The 24,367-nt window shown below is 49.6% G+C and overlaps 10 protein-coding genes across 10 annotated transcripts; 5 read left to right on the forward strand and 5 right to left on the reverse strand.

The window, feature by feature from the left end:
* Positions 1-68: 68 nt before the first annotated feature.
* N7516_009531 (RNA-binding signal recognition particle subunit SEC65) lies at positions 69-1,022 on the reverse strand (the record flags this gene model as incomplete). The annotated part of the gene is made up of 2 exons (XM_057222250.1): positions 69-484; positions 563-1,022. The coding sequence occupies 2 exons, from the start codon at positions 1,020-1,022 to the stop codon at positions 69-71; spliced, it is 876 nt and encodes a 291-aa protein (XP_057069471.1).
* A 644-nt stretch (positions 1,023-1,666) lies between these two features.
* Positions 1,667-3,275, forward strand: N7516_009532 (aminotransferase, class III; the record flags this gene model as incomplete). The annotated part of the gene is made up of 5 exons (XM_057222251.1): positions 1,667-1,676; positions 1,733-2,035; positions 2,103-2,449; positions 2,509-2,961; positions 3,027-3,275. The coding sequence occupies 5 exons, from the start codon at positions 1,667-1,669 to the stop codon at positions 3,273-3,275; spliced, it is 1,362 nt and encodes a 453-aa protein (XP_057069472.1).
* A 209-nt stretch (positions 3,276-3,484) lies between these two features.
* On the reverse strand, positions 3,485-6,610 carry ysh1 (cleavage polyadenylation factor subunit YSH1; the record flags this gene model as incomplete). The annotated part of the gene is made up of 6 exons (XM_057222252.1): positions 3,485-4,026; positions 4,084-4,732; positions 4,783-5,594; positions 5,669-6,003; positions 6,299-6,396; positions 6,458-6,610. The coding sequence occupies 6 exons, from the start codon at positions 6,608-6,610 to the stop codon at positions 3,485-3,487; spliced, it is 2,589 nt and encodes an 862-aa protein (XP_057069473.1).
* A 612-nt stretch (positions 6,611-7,222) lies between these two features.
* N7516_009534 (uncharacterized protein) lies at positions 7,223-8,997 on the forward strand (the record flags this gene model as incomplete). The annotated part of the gene is made up of 3 exons (XM_057222253.1): positions 7,223-7,562; positions 7,606-8,296; positions 8,388-8,997. The coding sequence occupies 3 exons, from the start codon at positions 7,223-7,225 to the stop codon at positions 8,995-8,997; spliced, it is 1,641 nt and encodes a 546-aa protein (XP_057069474.1).
* A 1,768-nt stretch (positions 8,998-10,765) lies between these two features.
* Positions 10,766-13,022, forward strand: N7516_009535 (putative protein kinase (Lkh1); the record flags this gene model as incomplete). The annotated part of the gene is made up of 6 exons (XM_057222254.1): positions 10,766-11,569; positions 11,633-11,714; positions 11,770-12,117; positions 12,169-12,628; positions 12,681-12,768; positions 12,828-13,022. 6 exons carry the CDS (start codon positions 10,766-10,768, stop codon positions 13,020-13,022), a joined length of 1,977 nt encoding a protein of 658 aa, XP_057069475.1.
* Positions 13,023-13,963: 941 nt separating this feature from the next.
* On the forward strand, positions 13,964-15,534 carry N7516_009536 (amidase; the record flags this gene model as incomplete). Its single annotated transcript, XM_057222255.1, has 2 exons — positions 13,964-15,332; positions 15,383-15,534. 2 exons carry the CDS (start codon positions 13,964-13,966, stop codon positions 15,532-15,534), a joined length of 1,521 nt encoding a protein of 506 aa, XP_057069476.1.
* A 122-nt stretch (positions 15,535-15,656) lies between these two features.
* N7516_009537 (sideroflexin family transporter) lies at positions 15,657-16,865 on the reverse strand (the record flags this gene model as incomplete). The annotated part of the gene is made up of 4 exons (XM_057222256.1): positions 15,657-16,343; positions 16,403-16,497; positions 16,553-16,686; positions 16,762-16,865. 4 exons carry the CDS (start codon positions 16,863-16,865, stop codon positions 15,657-15,659), a joined length of 1,020 nt encoding a protein of 339 aa, XP_057069477.1.
* Positions 16,866-17,544: 679 nt separating this feature from the next.
* On the reverse strand, positions 17,545-19,821 carry N7516_009538 (PHD finger domain protein; the record flags this gene model as incomplete). The annotated part of the gene is made up of 2 exons (XM_057222257.1): positions 17,545-17,731; positions 17,789-19,821. The coding sequence occupies 2 exons, from the start codon at positions 19,819-19,821 to the stop codon at positions 17,545-17,547; spliced, it is 2,220 nt and encodes a 739-aa protein (XP_057069478.1).
* Positions 19,822-21,705: 1,884 nt separating this feature from the next.
* On the forward strand, positions 21,706-22,604 carry N7516_009539 (DUF2293 domain-containing protein; the record flags this gene model as incomplete). Its single annotated transcript, XM_057222258.1, has 3 exons — positions 21,706-21,918; positions 21,973-22,095; positions 22,155-22,604. The coding sequence occupies 3 exons, from the start codon at positions 21,706-21,708 to the stop codon at positions 22,602-22,604; spliced, it is 786 nt and encodes a 261-aa protein (XP_057069479.1).
* A 465-nt stretch (positions 22,605-23,069) lies between these two features.
* Positions 23,070-23,720, reverse strand: N7516_009540 (uncharacterized protein; the record flags this gene model as incomplete). The annotated part of the gene is made up of 1 exon (XM_057222259.1): positions 23,070-23,720. The coding sequence occupies one exon, from the start codon at positions 23,718-23,720 to the stop codon at positions 23,070-23,072; it is 651 nt and encodes a 216-aa protein (XP_057069480.1).
* Between the last annotated feature and the right edge of the window lie 647 nt (positions 23,721-24,367).

Genomic DNA, 24,367 nt, shown 5'->3' on the forward strand with positions numbered 1-24,367 from the left:
AGAAAAAAGCAACGCCCATCGCCATACAATGCAAGTGGAACACGGAATAAAGGACAAAAGACAAGATATCATGCCCTGATCACCTTCTTCTTTTCCTTCTTTTTCTTTTCACCTGCCCCTGACGGCTCACCACCCATTCCACCCATTCCGCCCATTCCACCTAGTCCACCCAACATATTGCTCAATCCGCCCATTCCACCCATTTGACTCATCATTTCCGACATGTTAGGCATTCCTTCCATACCCTGCATACCCTGCATCTCGGCCATTGCGTCCTTGAGAGGGTTGTCACTGACACCACCACCACTGTAGGCAGGCGAATGGATGGGTAGCACCGTCCCGATCTTCCAACCCCGCGGGGCAGCGGGAGCTGCGGGAAGCTTCTCGGGCATTGGCAGACCACGGATTCGTAGCCGGTAGGGTGATTTTTCGGTAGTAGGGTTAGCCTTCAAGAACTGTGCGACGAGAATATAAAGATGGTGCTCTAAACGACAATGTCAGTTCTAGTCCAACAGAAAAAAAATACAAACCATTCACTCCATCAAAGGTATCAGCCACGTACTGTTCTTGATCTTCGGATTGGCCAATTGACCATCCTCGTTCTTAACCTGCACACGCACACGACCGGGATTCGCCCAATCCTTGGGATGCAGCTTCTCAGGCTCCAACCCCGCATTCAAGCCAAGCATCTGGACGGCATCGACGATATCTCGGGCAAGAGGGTTCTCCACTGCGAGCTCCGCGCCCACTTTGCGGCCTTCGGCGCGCGATCGGGTCTTGTCGAAGTACACGGGATACAAGCATGAGAAGTGTCGGGGAATCTCGCGCTGAGGCTCAGGCACCGGCATCGATGGCATGGGCATCTGTTGTTGTTGTGGTTGGGGTTGAGGTTCAGCCCTAGTTGGGATATTTACGGGTGAGATGATGGCATTTCTGGGGAGATCCTCGTCGGAGTCGTAAGAGGGGGCAATCTCTTCTGGGTCGGAGTCGGAGACTTCCTCGATTTGGGCGTGATGCGACATTGTGGAAGGTTGAATTTGTGGAATGGGGGAGTTGTCTGGGGAAGGCCGCGGGAATTGTGGCCAAGTCAGAGGGGCAGAATGCAGAGTGTGCGGGCGGTGGGACGTGGGGATGTTCAACGTACTAAGTGCAGGTCAATTATTGTTAACAAACTAGTTATAGTACGCTATGTTTATAATTTGGGATGGTAATATTGAATCTAGTATTGAACTCCATTGCTTCAATCTGTTTGGAAAATAGGAACTTCATGCTCTATGTAATGTGTTATTTATAGCCAAGTGTACTCACGCAGCTATATATAATGATATCTTTCCCGGATGCATTCCCAGGCTATGAGTCATTACCAGACACCAATCTAAACATTTATACTTCAACAAGATAGTCCAGATAGTCCAGATAGATCAGATAGATCAGATCAGATAGACCAGATAGACCAAGTAGGAAATTAAATCGGGCAAAAGTCCGCTCCCTCCGCCCCCGGACCAATTAAGGGCTCGGCTTCTTCCCTTCGGCATGCCGAACCCACTTAGCCCCGCAGGCCCATTGCCTCGGGTGAAACGTCGAAGAAGATGTCCACGGCTATACATAACCCTTTTTGTTTCTTCAAGCATTCTGTCTTTCAATTCAATTTTTCTAAACTTCAATCATGACCAACGGTATGTCAAATGCGTGCAATATCTTGGCATATTCCTCATCCTGATATACTTCCCAGAAACCAAGACAAGTGCTATTCTCCACCGAGACACACGCTTTGTCCCAAAGAAAGCCATTGGTGGCAAGGGGTGCTATATCTTTCTGGAAGATGGGACCAAATTCCTTGACTCCACAGGTGGGGCAGCCGTATCTTGTCTAGGACACGGTAACGAGCAGGTCACCCAGATCATCAAGGATCAGATGGACCAGATATCCTACTGTCATTCTGCCTTCTTCGGTACTCAGGTAGCAGAGGATCTTGCCAAACTACTAGTGGACTCTACTGGAGGAAAGCTATCCAAGGTCTTTATAACCAGCTCGGGTGAGTCAAGGCAGTCCTTCCAAGAACCGAAAATTCAGTTCACGCATACAGTGTTAATGCTATCCAGGGTCTGAGGCTGTTGAGGCTGCACTTAAGCTAGCACGCCAATATTTCCTAGAGCTTCCCACTCCCCAAACTGAGCGGACCAGGTTCATTGCACGTCTCCCATCCTACCACGGCACCACGCTCGGGGCCCTTTCAGTTGGTGGCCATGTTCAGCGTCGGGAGCCATTTGAACCACTTCTCTCCAAGAATGTATCACATGTTTCCCCATGCTATGCATACCGGGGGAAGCTGGATGGCGAGTCTGATGAGGACTATGTAGCACGTCTGGCAGCCGAGCTAGACGCTGAATTCCAACGTGTCGGACCCGACACTGTGTGCGCATTCGTTGCAGAGCCGGTTGTTGGCGCGGTATGACTTCCTATCTTCTACACTACAGGTCACACAACTCACTCACTCATACTCATTAGGCTCTCGGCTGTGTCCCCGCAGTACCAGGGTACTTCCGTGCTATGAAAGCCGTTTGCGAGAAGTACGGTGCACTGTTGATCCTTGACGAGATTATGAGCGGCATGGGCCGTTGCGGGACCGTGCATGTCTGGGAACAGGAGGGTATTGTTCCCGATATCCAGACGATTGCAAAGGGTCTGGGTGGTGGCTATGCGCCTGTGTCAGCCGTCCTGATTAATGACTCTATTGTGCAAGCTATGGACAAAGGCACCGGGCAGTTCCGCCACGGACAGACCTACCAAGGTCATCCGATCTCATGTGCTGCTGCATTTGCTGTGCAAAAGACTATTCAAGAACAGTCCCTGGTGGAAAATGTCCGGACCATGGGTGCTTACCTTGAAGCACAGTTGAAACAACGATTCGAGAGTCATCCTTACGTGGGAGATATTCGTGGAAAAGGGTTGTTCTGGGGTGTAAGTTGCACGTTCCCGTCGTCGATGTTGCACGACCAAAAGAACTCGTTTCTAACTCTTTCCAGCTTGAATTTGTCAAAGACAAGGCCACGAAAGAGCCATTTGACCCCAAGGATCGTGTATCATACCAGCTCCAGGAGAAGGGTCTAGAGCCGGAGCATAGTGTCTCGCTGTATGGCTGCTCTGGTACCGTGGATGGAATTAAAGGAGATCATCTTATCCTCGCACCACCCTACATCGTGTCGAAAGAGGAGATTGATATTATTGTCAACACCCTGGACAAAGTTATGAAGGAGGTTCTTCCCTCGCCATAGAGCGCGCACTTTACATCTATTTCAAAAGTCCACTTTCATAGTCTTGGAACGTGCAATCAACTAGTTAATCAAAATCATTCTGTTTACAAAAATAACCACCGGAAGAAACATTAAATGACGAAGCAGATGTAGAAAAGTCAAGGCAAACCATGTGAATGCTGGGATATTTCATTATTTTAAAAGTACATGAGAGAGATCAAGCATGAACCTCAAATGGCAACCGCTTTCTGCCTATCAGCCAGTTCAATCTCCTTTGGCCCGTTGGCAGAGCCACTAAACGCCACATCCTGACGAATGGAGCTCTCCGCCCACAGTCCAGCGACGGTCTCAATGGCCCGCTCGACGACTACGCGAATGCGGTCTCGTAGAACAGGGTTTGCACACTCGACTTCCAGGTCCTCGAGCCACACACGGGCAATATGCTTGTCCACTCTGATTTCAATACCAGGGACGGGAACACCCATTGTGATAAGACGATCCAGTTCCGCAGCCTCGATATCGGCAATTCGTTCTTCGTTCATCTCTTCGCCATCTTCTTGTGGACCGAGTGCGAGATCGGCCGGGACTCGCGGGCGCTCAATGGGGCCGATGTTGTCACCGCCGAATTGGGCCTCGAGCATCATCAGCATACGAGCAAGTCGCTCTTGGGGTCCAGATTGGGAATGCGGGTTTGGGAGTGAGGGAATTTCCATGTCGTCATCGCCATCGTCATCGCCATGGTGATGGTGGTGGTGCTTGTTTTTGGCCGATTCTAGAACGGTAGTAGTTAGCATAAGTAAGAGGCGAAAAGGGACAGGAATTTTCGTACGCTTTACAGAGGCCGGGCTGCTTTCGACTGTGAGCAGAACAGCCATAACTGCATCTGCCACTCCGTCGTTCATCATGTTACCTTCCCATTCCAACTCAACTTCGCGGGTGCGTGAGTGGTGGCGAAGATACACACATCCCATGACAAGGAATGTCTGTGTCTCGTCCGATGGAATCTCCTCCTCGGCATCCTCTTGGTTCGGGGTGTCGTCAGTACCCATCTCTTTCTTGCCATTGGGCTCAGTCTTATTGCTGTCTCCAACCTCTTCAATGGCCCCGAAAGTTCCCTCGAGGGCCCATCGGATCAGGTCCATACTCGCGGAGCTGAGGGTGATATGCTGCTTGCAAGTAATAGTCGTAGTCGTCAAGCCCGCATACTCCTGTAAGTCATCAGGGGCCATCAACGACAAGTTGAACCCATTTTGAACTAGGACTCCAGCCATGAGCTGAGCATCATCATTCTCGGATGGAGGCGCATGTTCTGCGAGCTTGCCGACGACCTTAGCAATCTTGTCCTTTTTGAAGGGAATGCGAACTTCGTCGCAGTTTGCCGGGGTGTACACTTTGACTTTGACCGCCTTATCTGCGTTAAGGCTGAGCAGTTTCGACTTCAGCCTCATCATCTGATGTTTTTCGCCGTGAACGAGGATCTTGGGAGAGTCAGTAAATTTGCAAATAGACCGGTGGATGTCACACTTACCACAACCGGTGCTGCTACCTCCTCGATGAAAGTGCGATTTTCAACGCCATCAACGTGGGCAGCAAAGCTGACCTCGTCAACAGTGCAACGGCGGGGGATCATGACTTTTTGATCCTCATCATTCACTCCGGGAACACGACCACGACCATGTCCAGTGGAAACCTTGGACATGACGGCCGGGATCTGATCAGGTTCATTGAGCAATCCCTTAGCCATGGTTCCTTCAACGCTGTAACCGGTCATAACAACACCGTTGCGATCGCTTGGTGCCCATCTTTCCAGCAGCTCACGACTTGTTCCTGTCTGCAACATACCGGGGGAGGCAAGCATGACACATCCTCCAACATCGTCGAAACGCTCCAAGCTGCGGAGACTTCGGACGAATCGGAAATCCCATGGTCCGACACTCACGCTCTTATTGCCGCTGGCCTCGGCCTCGGCCATGCGCTGCCGGAAGAGTCGCTTTATATTATCGTTCATGGCACCAATATATGTTTGGTACACGACCATGCATCGCCGTGCCATGTTTCCAATGTAGTAGATAGGGAATTTCTGGAGCTCTGGGTGAGTTTCCCAATATTCATCAAGGATAAGGAGTAGCTCTTGGGCACGTCCGAGAGCAAATACAGGCATCAATACTCGACCTCCGCGGTTGAGAACGCTGGTGATTGACTTCATCAAGGCGGCCTCGCGTTCTAATCGAGGCGGATTGGATGAAATACCGAATGTAGATTCTGTGATGAGAACATCGATCTTGGTGCCACTAGGCACCGCGGCGGGAATCAAGTGTCTATCTTCCTCGCGAGAGTAGTCTAGTCAATTGATTAGCAATTTGATTAATAATTCTTCAATATAGGTGAGAAGAGGTGTAACAAGGCAAGCTCACCTCCTGTAAACAAAATCACAAGTCCTGCAATATCAATTTTGAACATGGCAGCTCCGAGAACATGCCCGGCGGGATACGGGGTGATACGGATGCCATTGATCGTATGTGTTGTGTAAAAATCGATGGTTTCAATCATGGGAAGGGTCGACAAGTGATCACGCTCGGTGTATAATGTGGTGCGTTGATCGGAGGAAGAGGATGTGTTGCTGACTCGAACATTGTCCTGAATGAGCCATTTGTAGATTGCTCGCGTTGCCGGAGTCATGAAGACTCTTCCTTTGAAGTTTGTCTTGCTGAGAACATATGGGAGGGCAGAAGAATGATCGACGTGGAAACTATACAGACCATACTGTTAGTCAAATGCGATAGCCATGAACAAACACGCCGAAGGAGAAAGCACTCGAGTTCAAGACTCAAGAAGGTACAGAGATACAAGAAATATATGCATGACATTGAATTGTATTGGGCTTTCTCATATATATGCAGGGGAATGTGTTCTTCCATCAAGGCAGCTGAGGGCAGTAGACTACCAAATAACCCAGGTGCCTCATATGGACAAGTGCAGAATGATCGCCTATCGTGCTTGCCATGATTCCGTATATAATGTAAACAAAAGAGAGATGCACGTACTGGCTGATTAAAAGAACATCCACAGTGCTCAGATCGAACTCATCAAAGAAAGGTAGTGCGGAGAAGCCTTCTTTTGCCGGGTGCATGCCCGCATCGAGCTACAGAAGCCAAGGAGGTCAGTATTCGCGAGTTCATTCATTGTTCCAGCATGAGGCTTACCATCACTGTCTTGCCCTTATATTCCAGGATGTGGCAACTCCGTCCAACTTCATTGCCGCCGCCGAGACAGTAGAATGCCAGTTCATCTGATGGGTCAACGGGCTCATCGTCAACAGCCGTTCCCATTGCTGAAGCTTTGCGTTTGGATGTCATGATGTCGAGAATTAATTGGGTAAGAGGTTAGGAGATCGACAGATTTCTTAGTATGAGTTTGAGAAGCCTAGTTGAATGGCACTAGCACCCGCGCGTCGCACGATAAAGCCTGAGATCTTCAATATGATCTCAGCGCAACACCCATGACTTGCGCAACAGAGGCTATAATATGTGCGGCTGGTCCAGGTATAAAAGCAGGCCGCCAATGCACTTGTGACGAACTGAATGTGATTCAATAGAAGAAGTGATCTCTTTCACAGCAAGACACCCGCAGGTTTGGAGAGCTTAGTCAAGATTAGTCACGTGTGTCGCGATCCGCGGAGCAGAGTTCGACCACCTAGAAAGCTCCTTACCACTATCACGCATCACTGTCTCCCCGATTACTGTTAGTTTTTTTGCGCTCGAGTCAACTACATTACGATTCAAGTGTCGCGTATATGGTTTAAATTCAATATTGAGATGGTCAAAGGTGGTGGAAGCTGGTGGTGCGAGCAATCCGCTCAATTTATCGACCGCGCGTGGACCTCCATTCACTTGCAAGGCTACGACGGCTCGGCGCAATAGCCTATTATCTCATTTGACATTCAATTTTGGTCTCAATCGGTATTCACAATGGCACAAGCTCGCCATCCTCAGCAGCAGGCACCCCCGCCGCCGCCGCAGTTTTCCTCTCAACCTTTCTCCCCACCTGTCTCGTCGCCATCCCCAAACTCGGTAGCATCCCCCGTGAATGGAGGCGTTGCACCCCCTCCATCCAAACGACCTCGCCTCTCCCCTCTGCCGCCTTCTCAAACCCAGTCTCCTTACGGTTCTCCAAGCTTCAACGCGGTGCAGCTACCACAAAATCCCTCTCCAATGAACGGAGCACCGATGAATATGAGCATGAATATGAACATGTCTGCGACGTCTGCCCCCCGCTCCTCCCGGAACCATGGGTCCTCCTTCTCGCCCAGTGGACAAAACAACAGATGCTGCTGAGCTGACAGATGTCCTAGCGTCATCTGGAATTGATGTGAGGGAAGAAGAAGCATTTCTCACACAGAGCTTTTCAGGGCAGAATGCGCAGGCGCAGCCTTCCCATCGAGGACCACAGTCTCAATACCCGCCACCTATCAACACCTCCTTCACGTCTCAAGGCTCTACCCCAGGAACTCCCTCAGCTTCGACCAGCTTCGGTGATTTACCTCAAATCAAACCGGCGATCACGCACGATTCATTTGCCGGCCCGTCCTCTCAGGCCCATGTTCCCTTCAAAGATCCTAATGAACCGACTCGCGAGGACACTATTGCAGCAAGGCGATCACAGTATCACATCCAAGAACCATTCTTGATCACAAAACTCCTTGAACAGAAGCTTCAGAAGCGAGGCTTTGACCTGGGTGTTCGAATCCCCTCAGAGGGTCTCTTTCATCCCGTACCTGGCCGACCACAGCCAATTGAAGTTACTGGTCCAGATGGCTCTTCTGTGGTGCGCACTGGTCAGACCATTCTCAACCAGGAAGGTGCTCCTCTCGTGGACATACTGAATCTTCTATCTATTGCCACTGAAGAAAGATTCAGGGGCGTCATCGACTACGCCTCGACTCTTGCTCGAAGTCGCCGAGCACATTCTCATGGCGTAGTTCCCAATGAGTGGAAAGATGTCGCGAGCCCCCTGCGCAGGCTACGGGGAGCACTCAAACCCCTGTGAAACGTACGATTCTGCTCATGATATCCACTCAACTTACTTGATACTAATTATCTCGGCAGGTCCTCATGGTACCGCTGATTCCTCTAGCACAAAGTCCAATGCGGCAAGATACCGAGCATTCATCCACCGGGAGAGTTCGCAAGAGGAAAGACGCGCAGCAAAGCGTGCCAAACGCAACAGTAATGCTATTCTCGATGAGGCTGGTCGAGCTGAGTCTGTGGATCCAACAGGATCTGCGCCCTCGACGCCCCTTGGCGAAAGGGCACCTAGTCTCGATAAGAAGTCAGTCAGCAAAAAAGATGCGAAGAAAATGCAGGATTCCAAAGCCACCGAGGCCCAACAGCATGCACAGTCCGTGGAGACGGCCCGCATGGCTTTGTCCGGGGGCGGTCGTAGTATGTTCGGTGCCAAGAAGTCATACTCGTGGCTGAAGCCTGGCGGCAAGGCCAGTGGATTCTCGTCTCCCTCGCGTCCGACTCCTTCTACACCCACTGCCGGTCCTGAAAAGTCTGGTTCCGGTGAATCGACACCCACTCAGGCACAACGTCGCCTTGGAATATGGCGTGAAGATCAAGAGAAGGGGTTGGGTATTCAGGTCAGAGATGTTTTGTTCATGCTGGAGACGGATGGACGGGCGACCCGACATGTGCAAAGGGGTTACCTGAAGGATCCCAAAGAGGATCGGGATCGAAACTGACCGGGTCATAAATGTTTGTAATCTTATTTTCTTGTGTCCCTAATTTCTCTTTTTTTGTTTTTTCTTTGGCCCATGGGAGCCCTGTGGCTCCGGGCATCAGGAGTTCTTGCATTCACTGTGTATGGTGGCGTTGGCTGGCTTATGGGGGTTGTGTCCGGTTGTCAAGCCATGATCTTTAATTCCATTCAACTACAGGATGAGCATACATCTTTTGTGGGAGGATAGAGGAACTAGCCACTTTCTTGTACCTCGTTACATTATCCTTCTCTCATTGCTCTTGGATATGATTCTAGTTTCGTGGCCATACGTACTCGTAACTGGATGATGTGAATATCTCTGCTGTCCACACGCTAGCGTAGATATATCCTGTTTAGGCAATACAAATTGTTTCGAGCCAAGGCAACGGTCAAAGGTATTCGAGTGTTGTTTACTCCGTAGTATCAATATATATTGGTTGTGATTAGTAGACACTGGCATCTACTTGGGTTTACTTTTGAATTGCCTCACTTTTAGATATATCTTACTCAATTCGACCATATATATTTGTTCAATTGATATATATATCCAGTTCCTATTTCCCTATTGTCCCTAGTTATGTAACCCCCTTCTCTACTCTTATATTAAACCAATAGCCCATTAAAGACCACCTCTTGGGTTTTTAGTTCTGCCTAAGTATTATTATTAGCATTATCATTATTATTATTAGCATTATTATTATTATAACTATGTTGTATACGCAAGACTATTGTGTATTTCCCAATTTAGATGCTGACTCAGTTGGAATGTCAGGTGCCCAGGTGATAGACCTAATATTGGCGATTTCCTGGGTTTTCCTCAGATTTCCTCAGATTTGCTGGTTTCCTGGTTTCCAGGTTGTAAAGGTTTGATATATATACTTCTCGATCTCGGTATTCTTGATATTCCCAATATTTCTAACCATCGAGGTTCTTCCTTGTGGACATTCGGCTAAGCCAGGGCTTGGACGCGATGCTCCATTTCCCGTGGCCCCCTCAAGGCTCCTCAAGGCCCCTCAAAGCCCCTCTAGGACTCTAAATCCTTTAAATTCCATTTATTACATTCATGGGTTGGAATGAGGAGATAATATCCTTTCTCCCTAGAGGCGCATGGACCTCTAGGTTGAGGTTTTCCCCATTGCGCATGTATAGACTAGGCAAATAACGTATACCATACGTAGAACATTCGTATTGAATGAGATAGGAAGTTGAATAGGTCTATAAAAAACGAAGAATATAAACATCAATAGGATTAATTAAATGAATTAGAATTCAATTAGAATTATAACGAAGATAATAAGAAAACAATAAGGCCAAAATGCAAAATGCAGTTGATCGGCAACGGGTCCCATCTCTCCGACTCTTCCATCATCACTCATCTTTGCCTCCAGGCCCTTTCCTCCCCACCTCATTCACCACAGATGTCGCCAAGTTCTCCAATGATCTTTGCTTCACTTCCTTGTCTTCAATTTGCCGAGGAAATGCAACGAATTTGATACTGTCTATCCCCTCTCTCACCGACCGCTTCAGCCCGTCCTCTTCACGTCTCCAGAGAATCTCCTTCCGGACACGCTTGTCAACCCTCAATCTCTGTCGGCTTGGTTCCTCTCTGGCTGGCTAGTCCTGCCTTGAGATCCCCGTCTCCATCCAGGAAGAGTGACGCGCGATATCGACTATCGTTTATAAATTAGACCAATCGTCTCTTCTTTCCATAACCTTCATACCGTTCGTGTGACGGGATACCTTCGTGCACAATGTCCACCCCGTCCACGGCTACTGCAACGCATCCTTCTCATCATCAGGGTTACGGGTATCCTCATCACCCTTCGTATCAACCAAATACCTCCTACCCGACTTCGACCACGGCCGCAGGATCTCGCCTCGCGAACCCCTACGCCATTTCTGTCCCCTCTCCGACGACGACCACCCTTCCCTACACCCAACCGCCGAGAATGCCCCCCGCGACAACAACTCCGTCGGCTGTGACCCACCAGAGTGGCTCCAGTGCGGCTCCCTCTGTTGGGAGTCGGAGAAAGAAACCAGACTGGACCGAGTTCTATAAGAATGGCCTTCCTAAGGAAGTCATTGTAATCGATGACAGTCCCGGTCCAGAGCCATCCAATGGTGCCCCCGCTCCTCCTGCAACTATGTCTGCCAGACCACCTCCTGCGGCTCCTCAGCCCGCTGGAAAGAGGAGACGGACGGGGGTTGAAACTGCCTATGACCTGGGCCACTATGACCGCCCGTCCTTTTCAATCAATCCCCAACATTACGGTGAGGAATCCTCCGCCACGTCCTTATCGACCGATCGAACCGCATCTTTACACACAACAGCTCCAACTTCACTTGGTTCACAGGGCAGTTCGGGGGCGAGCAATGGTGTATACTATGACGATGGCGCTGTCGGTCAAAAGCGGAAACGCGCCACTCGGAAATCCACCCGCGACGAACAGAAGCGACGAGAGCTGGAGACCGTAGGCGATGCTTTCCTGAGTTATGTCCCACCTCCGAAGCCGCCGATCAAGGCAAAGGATGTCCCTGTGCCAGTTGTTCGCGATGTGAGTGTTCTGTCTTGACCATTTTATTTCGTGCGAATCCACTGACAAGATTTCCTCGATCAGTACACCAGTTCCCAGAACAAGAAGTTTGACGATGACGATGGTCATTATATTGTCACGCCCGACACACCATTGACAGATCGATGTAAGTAACAGAGATATCTCTGATATCCTTGTTGACTATGCTAACTCCCCTCGAGATTCTGTGATCAAACTTCTAGGGCAAGGTACATTTGGCAAAGTTGTCGAAGCCTATGACAAGCAGCGCAAGGCTCGCTGTGCAGTCAAGATTATACGCTCGATCCAAAAGTATCGTGACGCATCCAGAATTGAGCTGCGAGTCCTGTCGACCCTAGCTTCTAACGACAAAAGCAACCGCAACAAATGTATCCACCTTCGGGACTGCTTCGACTTTCGGAATCACATTTGCATTGTCACCGATTTGCTAGGACAAAGCGTATTTGATTTCCTCAAGGGGAATGGCTTTGTGCCATTCCCGAGCAGTCAGATCCAACAGTTTGCTCGGCAGCTGTTCACAAGTGTTGCCTGTATGTTCTCCATCACTTCATACCTTATATCACAGACCACTGACCTATTAGTCCTTCATGACCTAAACCTTATCCATACCGACCTCAAACCCGAAAACATCCTCCTCGTCAGCAACGCCTATCAAACCTTCACTTACAACCGCACCATACCATCCTCTTCCCACGCCACAGCTCGCAATGCGCGGCAACGCCGTGTTCTCCTCGATGGTGAAATCCGACTCATCGACTTCGGTTCGGCGACCTTCGATGACGAATACCACTCATCTGTCGTCTCCACTCGTCACTACCGCGCCCCGGAGATCATATTAAATCTGGGCTGGAGTTTCCCATGTGATATCTGGAGTATTGGGTGTATCCTGGTGGAATTCTTCACCGGAGATGCCCTGTTCCAGACACATGACAACCTTGAACACCTGGCGATGATGGAATCCGTCATTGGCAATCGAATCGACACCGCTTTGGTGAAGAAAGTCATTGCAGGCCGAGGTGGTAGTAGCAACTCTGCTTCCAAGTAAATATGGCCCCTTTAATCCTTTCGCCGTGACAGAAGCTAACTTTACCAGGTATTTCAACCGAAACAAGATCGACTATCCCAACACTGAAACGACCCGGGCCTCGCGGAAATATGTGCGCGCGATGAAATCTTTGACAGTAAGTGTTTCGTATATCTATCTGTGGGGCTTTTCTTTAACTGATTTTGCCTACTATAGGAGTTCATCCCTACCAACACACCATTCAACCGTTCCTTCCTGGATTTACTGCAACAGATCTTTGTCTACGATCCTAAGAACCGGATCACTGCCAAGGAGGCATTGAAGCACCCGTGGTTTAAGGAGACACTCGTTGATGACGGCACGGAGGCTCACCGGATCGGCCAAGGATTGCATCGCCAAGGACGCACTTAGCCCTGAGATCCAATGATCCAATTTGCACAGCTACAGCCAATATTCGGCTTTTTTTTTTTTTTTTTCAACAGCATCAGGAGGGAATTCACCGGCATGAACAGGATCCAGCTACGGATAGAAGGCTCATATCTTGACGATAATCTTTTTCTCTATTCGCGAATGGGACGGAATGGTGTTTGCACTTCGGAAAATCATGATCACGATGTTTTGTTTTCTTCTTTTTCCTTTTTTTTTAATTTCTTTTCGGTCCCTGGGATTTCTTCTTTCTCTCCCTGTCGACTCCTGCAAGAGGTGGTACCTCATGCAGGCTTTCAGCTGTCTTTGTGACACCACATGGCAGGGGCATTAAACCCCTTGACCCTTGACCCTTGACCAACCGGAATCGCTGCATGTATCCTTGAGGGACCTATTCCCCCGACACTACCCGGTCTTTTATCTGCTTTTATCTATCCTTCTATCCCATTCTTAAAGGCGCCGGTTACATGTTATTCTGCTTTGTCCTGTTTTTATGGAATCCGGCTTTGGGAGCCCTGGAGGGTTTAGGCTAAGTCTGGATGATTATACCATTTGATTGTTTGTGGCGTCCATTTGTTAACCGTATGGTGTGTGTATATATGTGTTTTCCTTCGTTTCAACTTTCTAATTTTCGCTCAGATTTGTACATTGGCTCGGCCATTCGTCTCGGTTTCTCTTTTTTTTTTTTGTATACATCGGAGTTATTCCGGTCCGAAGTCGTGTCCACTGAGGGGTATACATATATGCATTTTATATCGAAGTGAGAAGATCACTTCGGTTACAATTAACATTTCCAATTCTGTATTTAGCAAGACTTGATTCCATATGGCGTGGGTGAATTGAGTCAATCACCAGCTCAACATCCGGGGAACTCCCAACACCAACATTGAATCCCCCCTCTATTCAACTCAACATCAACAAACACCATGGACTCTCCAGCATGGCAAACAGAAGAGATGACAATCACCAAATTCCATGACCTACTCCGTATAGACCCCTCGATCGGCCCGGAGCTGGTAAACAAATACCTCTCCGCAATCAAGCAACACGACGGGACCCTCAAATCCCTCATCACGATAAACAGCACAGCCCTAGAAACCGCCATATCAAAAGCCACCGAAACAGTCACATTCAACCAAACCAACAAACCATACCCACCATTACACAGCGTGCCCATAATCCTAAAAGACAACTACAGCACATCAGAACTACCAACAAGCGCCGGCGTGCAAGCCCTGAAAACAATCCAGACAAAAGCCGACAGCGAAGTCGTCTCACAGCTACGCGCAGCAGGAGCAATAATCCTAGCAAAAGCCAACCTCCACGAATTCGCTTTGCAAGGAATAACCCTCTCATCGCTGGGCGGACAAACGCTGAACCCATACGACAGGACCCGCACACCGGGCGGATCCTCCGGCGGGACAGGCGCGGCGCTAGCGGCGAATTTCGGACTCGCGGGGTGCGGGACGGACACGATGAACTCGCTGCGATCACCTGCGTCTGCGTGTGGGATTGTCGGGTTCAGACCGTCGACGGGGAGGGTGTCGTGTGTTGGGATTGTGCCTGTTTCGCGGACGCAGGATGTTGCTGGGCCGATGGGGAGGAGTGTTGGGGATGTGAGGATTCTGTATGAGGTTATGAAGGGTGATGATGAGGAGGAGGGAGGGTGTTTGGAGGTGGGATGTGAAGGGGTAGGGAGTGGTCGTCCAGTTCGAATTGGAGTATTGGAGGATTATTTCTCGCCCGAAGTGCATGGAGATGGAAGTGTGGAATCGGAGTATATCGCGGAGAACAAGACGGTGCAGGATATTATGCGGTCGAGTTTGGATTCGATACGTGAGCAAGATGGGGATATTACCTTGGTATCTATTGCACGCAGTCATCCTGATTGGAGTTATGGAGCTTTGCTTGCGAAGGGGGATACGCAGGCTTTTGAATTCAAGCACTATCTCGACGAGTTCCTGCAGTCGCCAATTGTTTCGTCGACACCCCACCGATCACTGGAATCTATTGCCCAGAGCGGCGAGTTCGATCTACAAGCCATGACGCATGTTTTCTCTGCGGCACTGGAGGATCCAGAGACATTTTCACTGACGAGCGAGGCATACCGAAGTCGACTGGAGCATATTGCTACTCTCAAAAAGTCTGTGAAGCAATGTTTCGATAAATATGATATCGACGCGCTGGTATATCCGCACCAGAGACAGCTTGCTGTGAAGATCGGTGCGAAGACGCAGTCTGGACGGAATGGCGTTTTAGCTGCGTTGACGGGGAGGCCTGCTATTTGTATTCCCGGTAGGTGATTCCATTCAATGTTTAGTATTGTACTAATATGGGGAATGTAGCTGGGCGGAGCCCTGCGACTGCGTCTGCTGTGCTTGGTGTTCCTGTTGGATTGGAGCTGATGGGCCGGCGTTGGGGGGACGATGAATTGCTGGATATTGCAGAACGGGCTGAGAGGATTCTTAAGGGTAGAGTGGTGCCTGCTCTATATTGAATGGTTTTATAACGGACAACAATAGTATTGACATTTAAACGGAAAAACCCGGTCTATTTAATTCTCTGACCTATGCAAAGACAATGTAATATGCACGCTGCGGAACGCCGAAGATCCAAAACTTACATTCCGCGATTGAACTCCACCATTCCGAGATCACCACCACGACCCCGGAACTCCTCTTCAAGGCTATCAACACTGATAGCCTGGCGAGACGGGAACGCAGCGAGTGCAAGCGGCAGTGCAAAGATGGAAGTACCCAGAATGAGCGCCAAGTTAATAGGCATGACCATACGGGGACGGGCACGGAGCCAGTTCGTTTTCTCGAGACGAACGAGAATCAGCGGCGGTAGGACCATGATAGGTGTAGCGTTCAGGACACGGGAGATAGCCGTCTCACCGACGGCGAGGGTAGCAGCCTTCTTGCTCTTTCCGATGCTCTGAACTGGCCCAGCGTCCTCGCTGAGCTCACGCTTGGCACGCTCAGCCTCTGACAGGACGGGGTAGATATCAATACCCTGACGGATTTCCTCGCCGCGCATGAGGAAGACGTTCAGGGCGGAGGCGGAGGCGACAGCGGCGAAGGGGACAAGACGGGAGAGGATGAGGCGGGTGTTTGGGGTGATGCTCTTGAGGCGGGGGACAAGGGCGTTCAGGCCGACAGCGACGGAGCAGGAGGCTGAGACGGCCATGAGATATGACTTGCCGATTTGCGACAAGGAGAGAGGGGTGGATTTGTTTGCGTTTGCGTTGTTGACCGCGACGTTGAGGGACTGGTTACCGATTTGCCAGAGGAGGGTGCCGGTTGTCTATATTGTCAGTATACTTCTCCGAGTGTAAAATCAGATATATGTGGAAAGACGCTCACCTGCAATCCTGGGGTCAACATGCCTGCTGTGACGACCAAGTTCGTGAGCACATAGCACGACATGCGGAAGGGCAAGAAAACGGGCGTTCCAGTATCTGGTCGGTCATGAGTTAGCAAACGGCTATTTTATAAGATTGGACGAATCCATACCAGGGTGTAATGTCGCGTCAACCACTTTCTTCGCCGACCACAACTCCGGAGTCATGCCCGGGATGCGGTTCTGCTTGTAAGAAGCAATGAGGCTTTTGGCGCCTTCAAGACCGGTGGGCGAAACGAATAGAGTTCTAATATAATTGACATGATTAGTATATGTTGGACAACCCTCTCAGTGAGACCAATCTTCGTCTCTGTGAACTTACCGAGGATCAGCAATATCGGCAGCATGGCGCACGCGACCCCAATAGGTCTTCAGGTCATATTGCGACGGGGGAAGGTCCCGACTGCCAGGGAGAGAGGCAGACATTGGAGCGAATGAATGACGAAGCACAAACTGGAGTGAGACCAAAGAGAAATGAATGGCGCGCAAAAAAAAAGAGGGAGGGCACTCTGACTCTGCGGGGAGAAAAGCACTTTTTCGATAAAAAACAGGCGGTGAGCCGATAAGTGTGGGTGGGCCAATCAGAGTGCAGTCCGATCTATATAATCTCCGGTACCTGTTAAGGATTTTCTTTTTCTTTTTCCTCTTTTTGGAACGGCAAACACAGTGAGGTTCGGTCAATTACCTAGGCAGCAGACTAAGCGGCATACAATTGAGCGATCAAGGAAGAGGGATGGGCTATTATAAAACTAAATCAGCCGGGTCTTCTTGGGGTTAGGTAGACAACCCGGGCCGGCTCCTCTCCCGAGACCGGTTCGCTACCCCGATATGCGGGGAGTTCTGCAGTTTTACAACATAAGCGAAGATGTGCGGGGAAGTATTGAAATGATTCTATTCTGGTTTTGTCCAGGGTTGTGAGGGAATAGTACATAGGTATCATAAGGTGGGTAATGGGGTCTCAGGAGGGGTTCTGAGAAGGGCGATTATGAGATGGGGCAGGGTGGCCCGGCTAATGCAGAGTATAAAAGAGCCCGGATAGGGGATGAATCACACAAGGTCTTTCCAAGACATATATGTATCCAAGACGGTAGCCAACGCACCGGGGTTACCGGAGGCGGAATGACTTGTGGGCCAAGGGAGAGGGAGGGGCTTGCTCCATGGGGACATAAGTTGTCCGGGCACGGTTTTGGCGGGATGGTGTTTGGGCACAAAACACACAGACATAGACAGAGGGCAGGTTTGCACGCTCCAATCCAACACATCTGGTATGCAGCCAATGTGTACACGACTCACTGGGAAAGTTAGTACAATCAACTTTGGAATCAACGCCGATGGAGACTGGGACTCACCATTGAATCATGAGATGACCACCGTTATCCATCGAGCGACAGACACATCGTGTACCGTTACTGGGGTTGCTGTGACGGTCTGTGCTGGGGGTTGCCAGGTCAGGGTCGGTCAAGGTCGTGGGAGAAGCATTGTGGCGGGGATGTATGTCAAAATCACTGCCAAGGCGGGGTGGTGATGAGCGGAGATGAGTGAAGGTATGTGATGATCGAGAAAGTCGGTTGCCAAACGCGTTCGCGGCGGGTCTTGGTCCCCGGCCACGTTCTTTAAGAACCTGTCGGAGCGCAGATTGAGCATCACCACTTTCGTCCTCCTCGCCGGGCAACAAGTCTGATGCTACGCTACTCCGAGTATATGTCGAGTCCGAGTGCAGCAGAGAGGAATGCCGTTTGGGTGTCCGCTTAATATCAGGAGATCCACGATACGTTGCTCGCCCGCCTCCCCTAGAAGAGCCAGCCCAGGGTGACATCCGACCCGAGTGTGATGAACCGACGGTGGAAGCATAGGAGCCCTTTGAAGGAGGCCGGGAGCCTGAATCACTCCGGGATAGTGGACGCCTTGAGCTGTCATAAAGCGAAAAGGACGACTGAGCGCGATGCAACACGGGATATTCCGAGAACTCGGCTGGGTCTGATTCACTCTCGGTTGTAGAGCCATCCAGATCAATCCCGGTCAGGGGGTCAGTCAACCCTGTAGGAGTCTCACTGAGTGGCTCCATTTCAGCCTTTGCACGGCCATCTCGACCGATGCGAAGCACTACAGACGACGAGCGCGTCAAGGAGCCGGTGGCCGTCGAACTAGATCGTGTCAAGGGGGCTGGACGCATGGGCTTCGCTGGAGACGAACGCCCTTTACATGGGCTCTTGCGGATTCCACTGGTGGATGCCATCAAACCCCCAGGTTGACTGAGCTGCCGGGAGGAGCTAGGCAGGCCGTTATGGGTCATACTACGGGTTAGACCTGGTCGTATTCCCCTCGGTGTGTAGTCGTCATCCTCCTCGTCGCTCTCGCTCGGGAAGGCAGTAAAAGGATCAGATCGGTGGCCATCTGGTGCCTGCGAACGAATAAGCTCCTCCCGCCTTGACTCTTCTGCCTGGTGGTGATAGGGTTGTCGAAGGCCGCGAAGAGACCGTGTCTCTGGTGTCATTTGAGGCCCTCCGAATCTCCGAGCAGGGGAGCTGAGAAACAGAGCCGGATCCTCAGCCTTGGTGACCGGAAGCCGGGGAGAGGTCGAGAACGGCGCAGGAAATAGGGCAGCATCAGTGGGTGGTGGTGCTGAAATTCCAAAGCCGTTGCCAAAGTCGGGAATTGAACCACTAATGGTTGGTAATTGGGGGATTTGATGTGTGTTTGTAAAGGCAGAAGTCTGACGAGCATTGACATTGGTCTCGTTGCTAGGTAAGGGAACCTCGCTCACTGTATTGTCTAGATCATGATCCCAGAAAAGTCGTTGCTGTGGGAAGAAAGGCGAGCCCGTGGGATCCAATGAAGCCAACTGAAAAAGATCGGGCGACGACTGGAGGTTGCCGAACATTCGAGGAGACGCTCCGAGAAGACGACTGGGTGTTTCCAAATGACCTCCCATGCCCGGCGTTGCTCCTTGTGTATGTCCATCGGGCTGGTCAAACTCGGGGATTTTTCGTCTTGATGCACTTGTCGGCGGCGGTGTTTGCATTGAGGCTGCTGATTTGGCCGACCCCACTGTCCGAGGGTATTCCTCGCCCATAGTCGGAAGAGGCTTCACCGAGCGAATGCGTCTGGCCGTATCGGTTTGGTCCGAAGATCTCCCCCTGTAACCAGTCGTCTCCCCATTGTGACCTTTCAGTGAATTCGACGAGCCTAGACCGAACTTTTGCGGCGTGCGAAGGAGCTCCGGGCTGGAGGCATATGGATCGGAGGTATCCCAGGTCACCCGGGGGTCAAAAAAGCTAGATTCGAGTTTTGGGGTGTGAAACGAGTCGAAGGTGTTCGGAGTCCTCGTTGGAGTTTGAGGTTCACCGTTAGGATAGCTGAAGCTAAACATAAACGAATCCATGAGCGTCTTTTTTCTTTTCACATAGATATGTAGTATAGATTGGTAAAAAAAAAAAAAAGAATCCAAGACTACAAATGTGATACCCCCCACACAAGGGGGTCTGTCAAGGGAGATGCATACCTGTGGACAGGGTGATCCCAACTCATGTCAGCAACACAGACCCAGTAACCATTGAAGATCAAGCTGCCAGGCAACTTTAAATTGATTGAGAATGACAGAGATTGGAGATAACAAGTAAGATCATTAGTTAATTCATATTGTGTGTGTAGAGTTTTATAAAGGGAGGAATGGGGGTATTGGAAGGAGGAGTTGGAGAGAGGAGAGACAGAGAGAGAGAGAGAGAGATGTTTTCCTTTTGCTCTGTTTGTCATTTTTTTTCTTTCACTCAAATGAAAAATACCCTTTTTTTTAATCCTCTTTTTTGTATTTTTTATTTCTTTTTTACGTGGGGACTCTCGTTAGAGACTCGGCTTTTTTTTATTTGATTTTCCAACAGAATCCACTGATCCACAGCTCTTTCATCTTCCGGTCTTCAATGTTCCTAGTATGTACGGAGTACAACATATACAACATCTGGATGTATGTTGTATGTTGTGCTTCATGCAGGAACAGAAATATGAATCATACTGGGGTGTTCTAAGTCAGACCTTCTTCCCCTTGTCTGTCGATCTAGACCTACAATAGTACTCGACAAGAGCCGTCGGGGATTCCGGTCCAGCCTTTCTAGGCAGTGAGATCAAAGACCAATCTCACCAATGACAACATATGAGCTGTGGAGTCTTCGGACATGCGATATAGTTATGTGTGTTGTACCTGCAATGTTGTATGTTGCATGTTGTACGGAGTATGAGTGAAGCCATTATTGGAGATTTGGAGATTCGGAGCTTCAACCTTCAACCTTCAACCTTCATAGTCTCAGATATTCCACCTTGAGAACCCCCTCGTGGATGAAAGGGGGAAATTCAACCCCGTGTTCGTCTGGGATAGTCAGGATTGAGCTAAGCCCCTAGTGAACCCGCCTTGGCGTCTCTTTGTCCAAATATTATATTAGTTGCTCCATGCTCCACGCCTTTTCCCCATACTCGCTTTATCTTGACTCTGGTGACGATTATCTATATTGTATGCCCCGCACGAAGTATGGCGACATTAGATACAACATATGGAGGACATCCGAGAGTGTCTTGGATTAGACCTTCAACAAAAACGTAACCCCGATCTCACACTCTAGAGATCTGATGATCCTAATCTTAGTCCATAAAATCTGTCTCTAGGGGGATGGATCCGACCAATGAGCCCCGGACAATCGGTTCTCCAGTTTATGCTGATCTCGTGTGTGATATCACCATATTGGACTAGTCCATTCACACCTGGTCTACTCCGTATAATCAACGACAATATATCGGGATCCTACTTGTACTTTTGGAGAGTAGATGTATCCAGTTCGTCTCAAAGAGTAATACGAGCCGGGTTCTAAGGTGGAAACCAGAAATCGCCTATGTATCTATATTTTGTAGTAGTTCAAGTATGAATTGTGGTATCAAAATGTACACGTGTAATCATAATTGATTTCTTATACTCCGTAGATGCCAGAAAGACAAACTGTTCTTGGTGCATATTGAATGCCTTATTATCCAGGCACCAAAGCAAGGTTCCCCACAGCCACAGAGCCACAGAGCCACAGCCACCGTTCCTGATCTGCTTTGACCGTAAACGGTGGAAGTATCAAAGCCCCCAAAGTGTTTCAGATCCAAAAATAACATCGAACAACAATCAGATCTCAGTGCTGCCAGAGGGTCTCCCTAAATGGAATCGACGTGCGAGTGGCATCTCACCACCGTGTCATCCATCAACTCAGCAACCTCCTTGGCTCCATGAACACTCAACATGGCACCAACAACTAAACCCAAAGTTCGCAAACGCAAGCCACGCATGAGAAAGAGGAACCGTGGTGTCCGCACTCGCGAAGGTCACGCACGTCCGATAGATGGAGGCTCGCCAGACCAACCGCTCGCCGAAGTACTCAACGAGACGAGGCGTCGGAAACCCAAGAAAACATGGGCCGCACTCATTCCTGTCTCTGATGATCCACTTGAAAAGGTGAGTTTGAGCTGTATTGATATTGAAGAATACTCCGCTAAACATGTATCCCAGAACATTGTTGAGCAAGTACCTATGCCAGATGGCTACGTTCTAGTCCCCAAGGGCGATGTCTACATCACTCGACACTGCCGCAGTAAGACCAAGGAGTCCGAGCGAACTGTCTATGTTGTTTACGTAAATCCTCACCCAAACCACCAGTTTCAAGTCAAGAAAAGGACCGCTAACAGCCCCAGAACCGCACAGGCAAAAGAACCCTGGGAATCCGAGTGCCGGAAGAAATCTACATAGAAGTTCTCGAGTCAGCCGCCGCAACCAAAGAAACACGCGCCAATGCTGTGCAAATTCGCGATGCCAAAGATCTCTCCAAATCGCGAGAACTCCTAAAGACCGAATTCCCGCTTATGCCCAAAGAAACCCTCAAAATCGTCCTGGAGCACGCCTTCCTCAAAGGATCTGGGCGTGTAGGGCGCACAGCGATGATCAGCGACGAGAAAAAGACCCTCTTGGCTGTTGAGGCGCATATTCGACATGTCCATACGCCTTATGAGAAGTTGCTAGAGGAGGGCGTCAGTCGGAAGCATGCTCGTGAGCAGGTCTGGTCTACCATCCAGGCTGTTGAACGGGCTTGGCAAGGATATGAGAAGAAGGAGACTACCTTGGCGTTACGTCCAGTGGATGATTGAAGATTAGTATTTTGTTTTTCGGTGGAATTGGATGGGAATTGCATTGCGGGAGTTTGTCATGGCGTTCTAGAAGCTATGAAGCTATGGTGTTTGGGATCACTTGAAATTCACTAGTTATCTTTGTAGAACTCTAGAATGCGTCACTGGTTACTCTATTCTCGGTCCCGTAGGCTAAGTAGATAGGTTTATATGGCCCATGAAGTAAAATCACTAAGAATAGCATTTGTGGCTATCTGAATGTAAGAATGGGGAGAAGAGGCAGGAGAACGAGAGAAGAGACAGAACGGAAGGAGCGACAGGAACAATGTCTAACTAACGAATCTTGCTCACCCAAGACCACATTGGTTGTCAAAGTACCTCAAATCCCTCTCACTGAACCTTCCATACTAAGCTCATCAATCCCACTTCTCACCCGGAAACAATGCTCATAAAGCTCAGAAATTCATTCAGTCATAAAGCCTCAATCTAGAGGCGTCGACCGCGAAGGAATTTCACCTCGAAATGCGGGTGGCGGTAAGGCAAACCAGAGAACCAGCCAAGACCATCGCGAATCATGTCCTGCATGGTACCCATCCGAAGGTTGGCATCCGTGAGTGCACTGTCACGGTTTGGCTGCTCAGTGTCAACACGAATGTAGACATGGGGTCCAGGTCGCTCGGGCAAGGTTTGCAGAACTGGGAGACCTGATCTTTGGATGTGAGCCACTTCAGTGCGAGCGGCGGTCAACACGTCCAGGTCGAGCGTCGGCATGGGGCGAGAGCGAATTGGAATGTAGAAGACGTGACGGTGAACTCCATTCTCTCCAGTTTGTTCATTCGTGTGAGCTCCGGTGGTGGTTGGTGCAGGTTCTTGGATAGGAGTGTCGATATCCATCGGATCAAATTCCATAGGATCAGGGCCAGAGGGGCTTTGCACGTCATCTTGAACAGTGGCGAAGCGGCTGCTGCCCATACCAGGCCTAATAGGGTTGCGGTGTTGGCCAGATCGGTGGGTGCTGTTCTGGGAGTTTGGTACGCCTGAACGTCCTGTTGTACGGCCTCGAGTTTGGTTTTGCCTAATTTGTCTTGCGATCTGTGCGGGGACCGCACCTGCTCCGCTGCTTGATTTGTTTTCCATCGTGCTAAATGAGATTGTAAGCTCATGTCCATCTTATATTTCGTTTATTAGAGATCACGCATACCCGTAGAGTCGTTGCTATCTCCCTTATGGAAGAGAGCACATACAGTGAGGTATGACTGGGGACGAAGGCTTGTCGAAGAGAAAGAGAGATAGTTCTAATGCTTGCCCGATGTAAACAATACTTGCCTAGCTATTGTGGCACGTGATTTCGAGTGAGCTGTTTACGCGTTTTGGGTGTTGAGGTCAGATGAAAGAATCGAGGTGTATCAAACGGGTGCCGACCTATCCGGGTCCTATTTGCCATTCAAAGAATTAGATAAATTAAAAAGACAGTAATCATAATATTCACACAGATTTTAAAATATATCAAATAAGCAAATAAACATTCTGATGCTATACAAAGTATAGCCAAGCTTTTCAGGAAGAGTTCCTATTTGTGCCTTATCGCTCCATAGTTCCTTATCGCTCCGTAGATCCCCGATAAGATTATGCCAAGACCTTTGCCAAGACATCCACTCAGGTCGATCTACAATTAAAAACATGGGAGGAATGTTCTTAGAATGTTCCAATTCCTTCTACTCATGTTCTTATATTGGAGGTTAGTAAACTTGAAATCAAAGAAACGAGTCACAATACCTATTCAT

The sequence above is a fragment of the Penicillium verrucosum genome (assembly GCF_028828655.1).
Source record: "Penicillium verrucosum strain IBT 35672 chromosome Unknown utg000004l_segment0_segment0, whole genome shotgun sequence".
Classification (NCBI taxonomy): domain Eukaryota; kingdom Fungi; phylum Ascomycota; class Eurotiomycetes; order Eurotiales; family Aspergillaceae; genus Penicillium; species Penicillium verrucosum.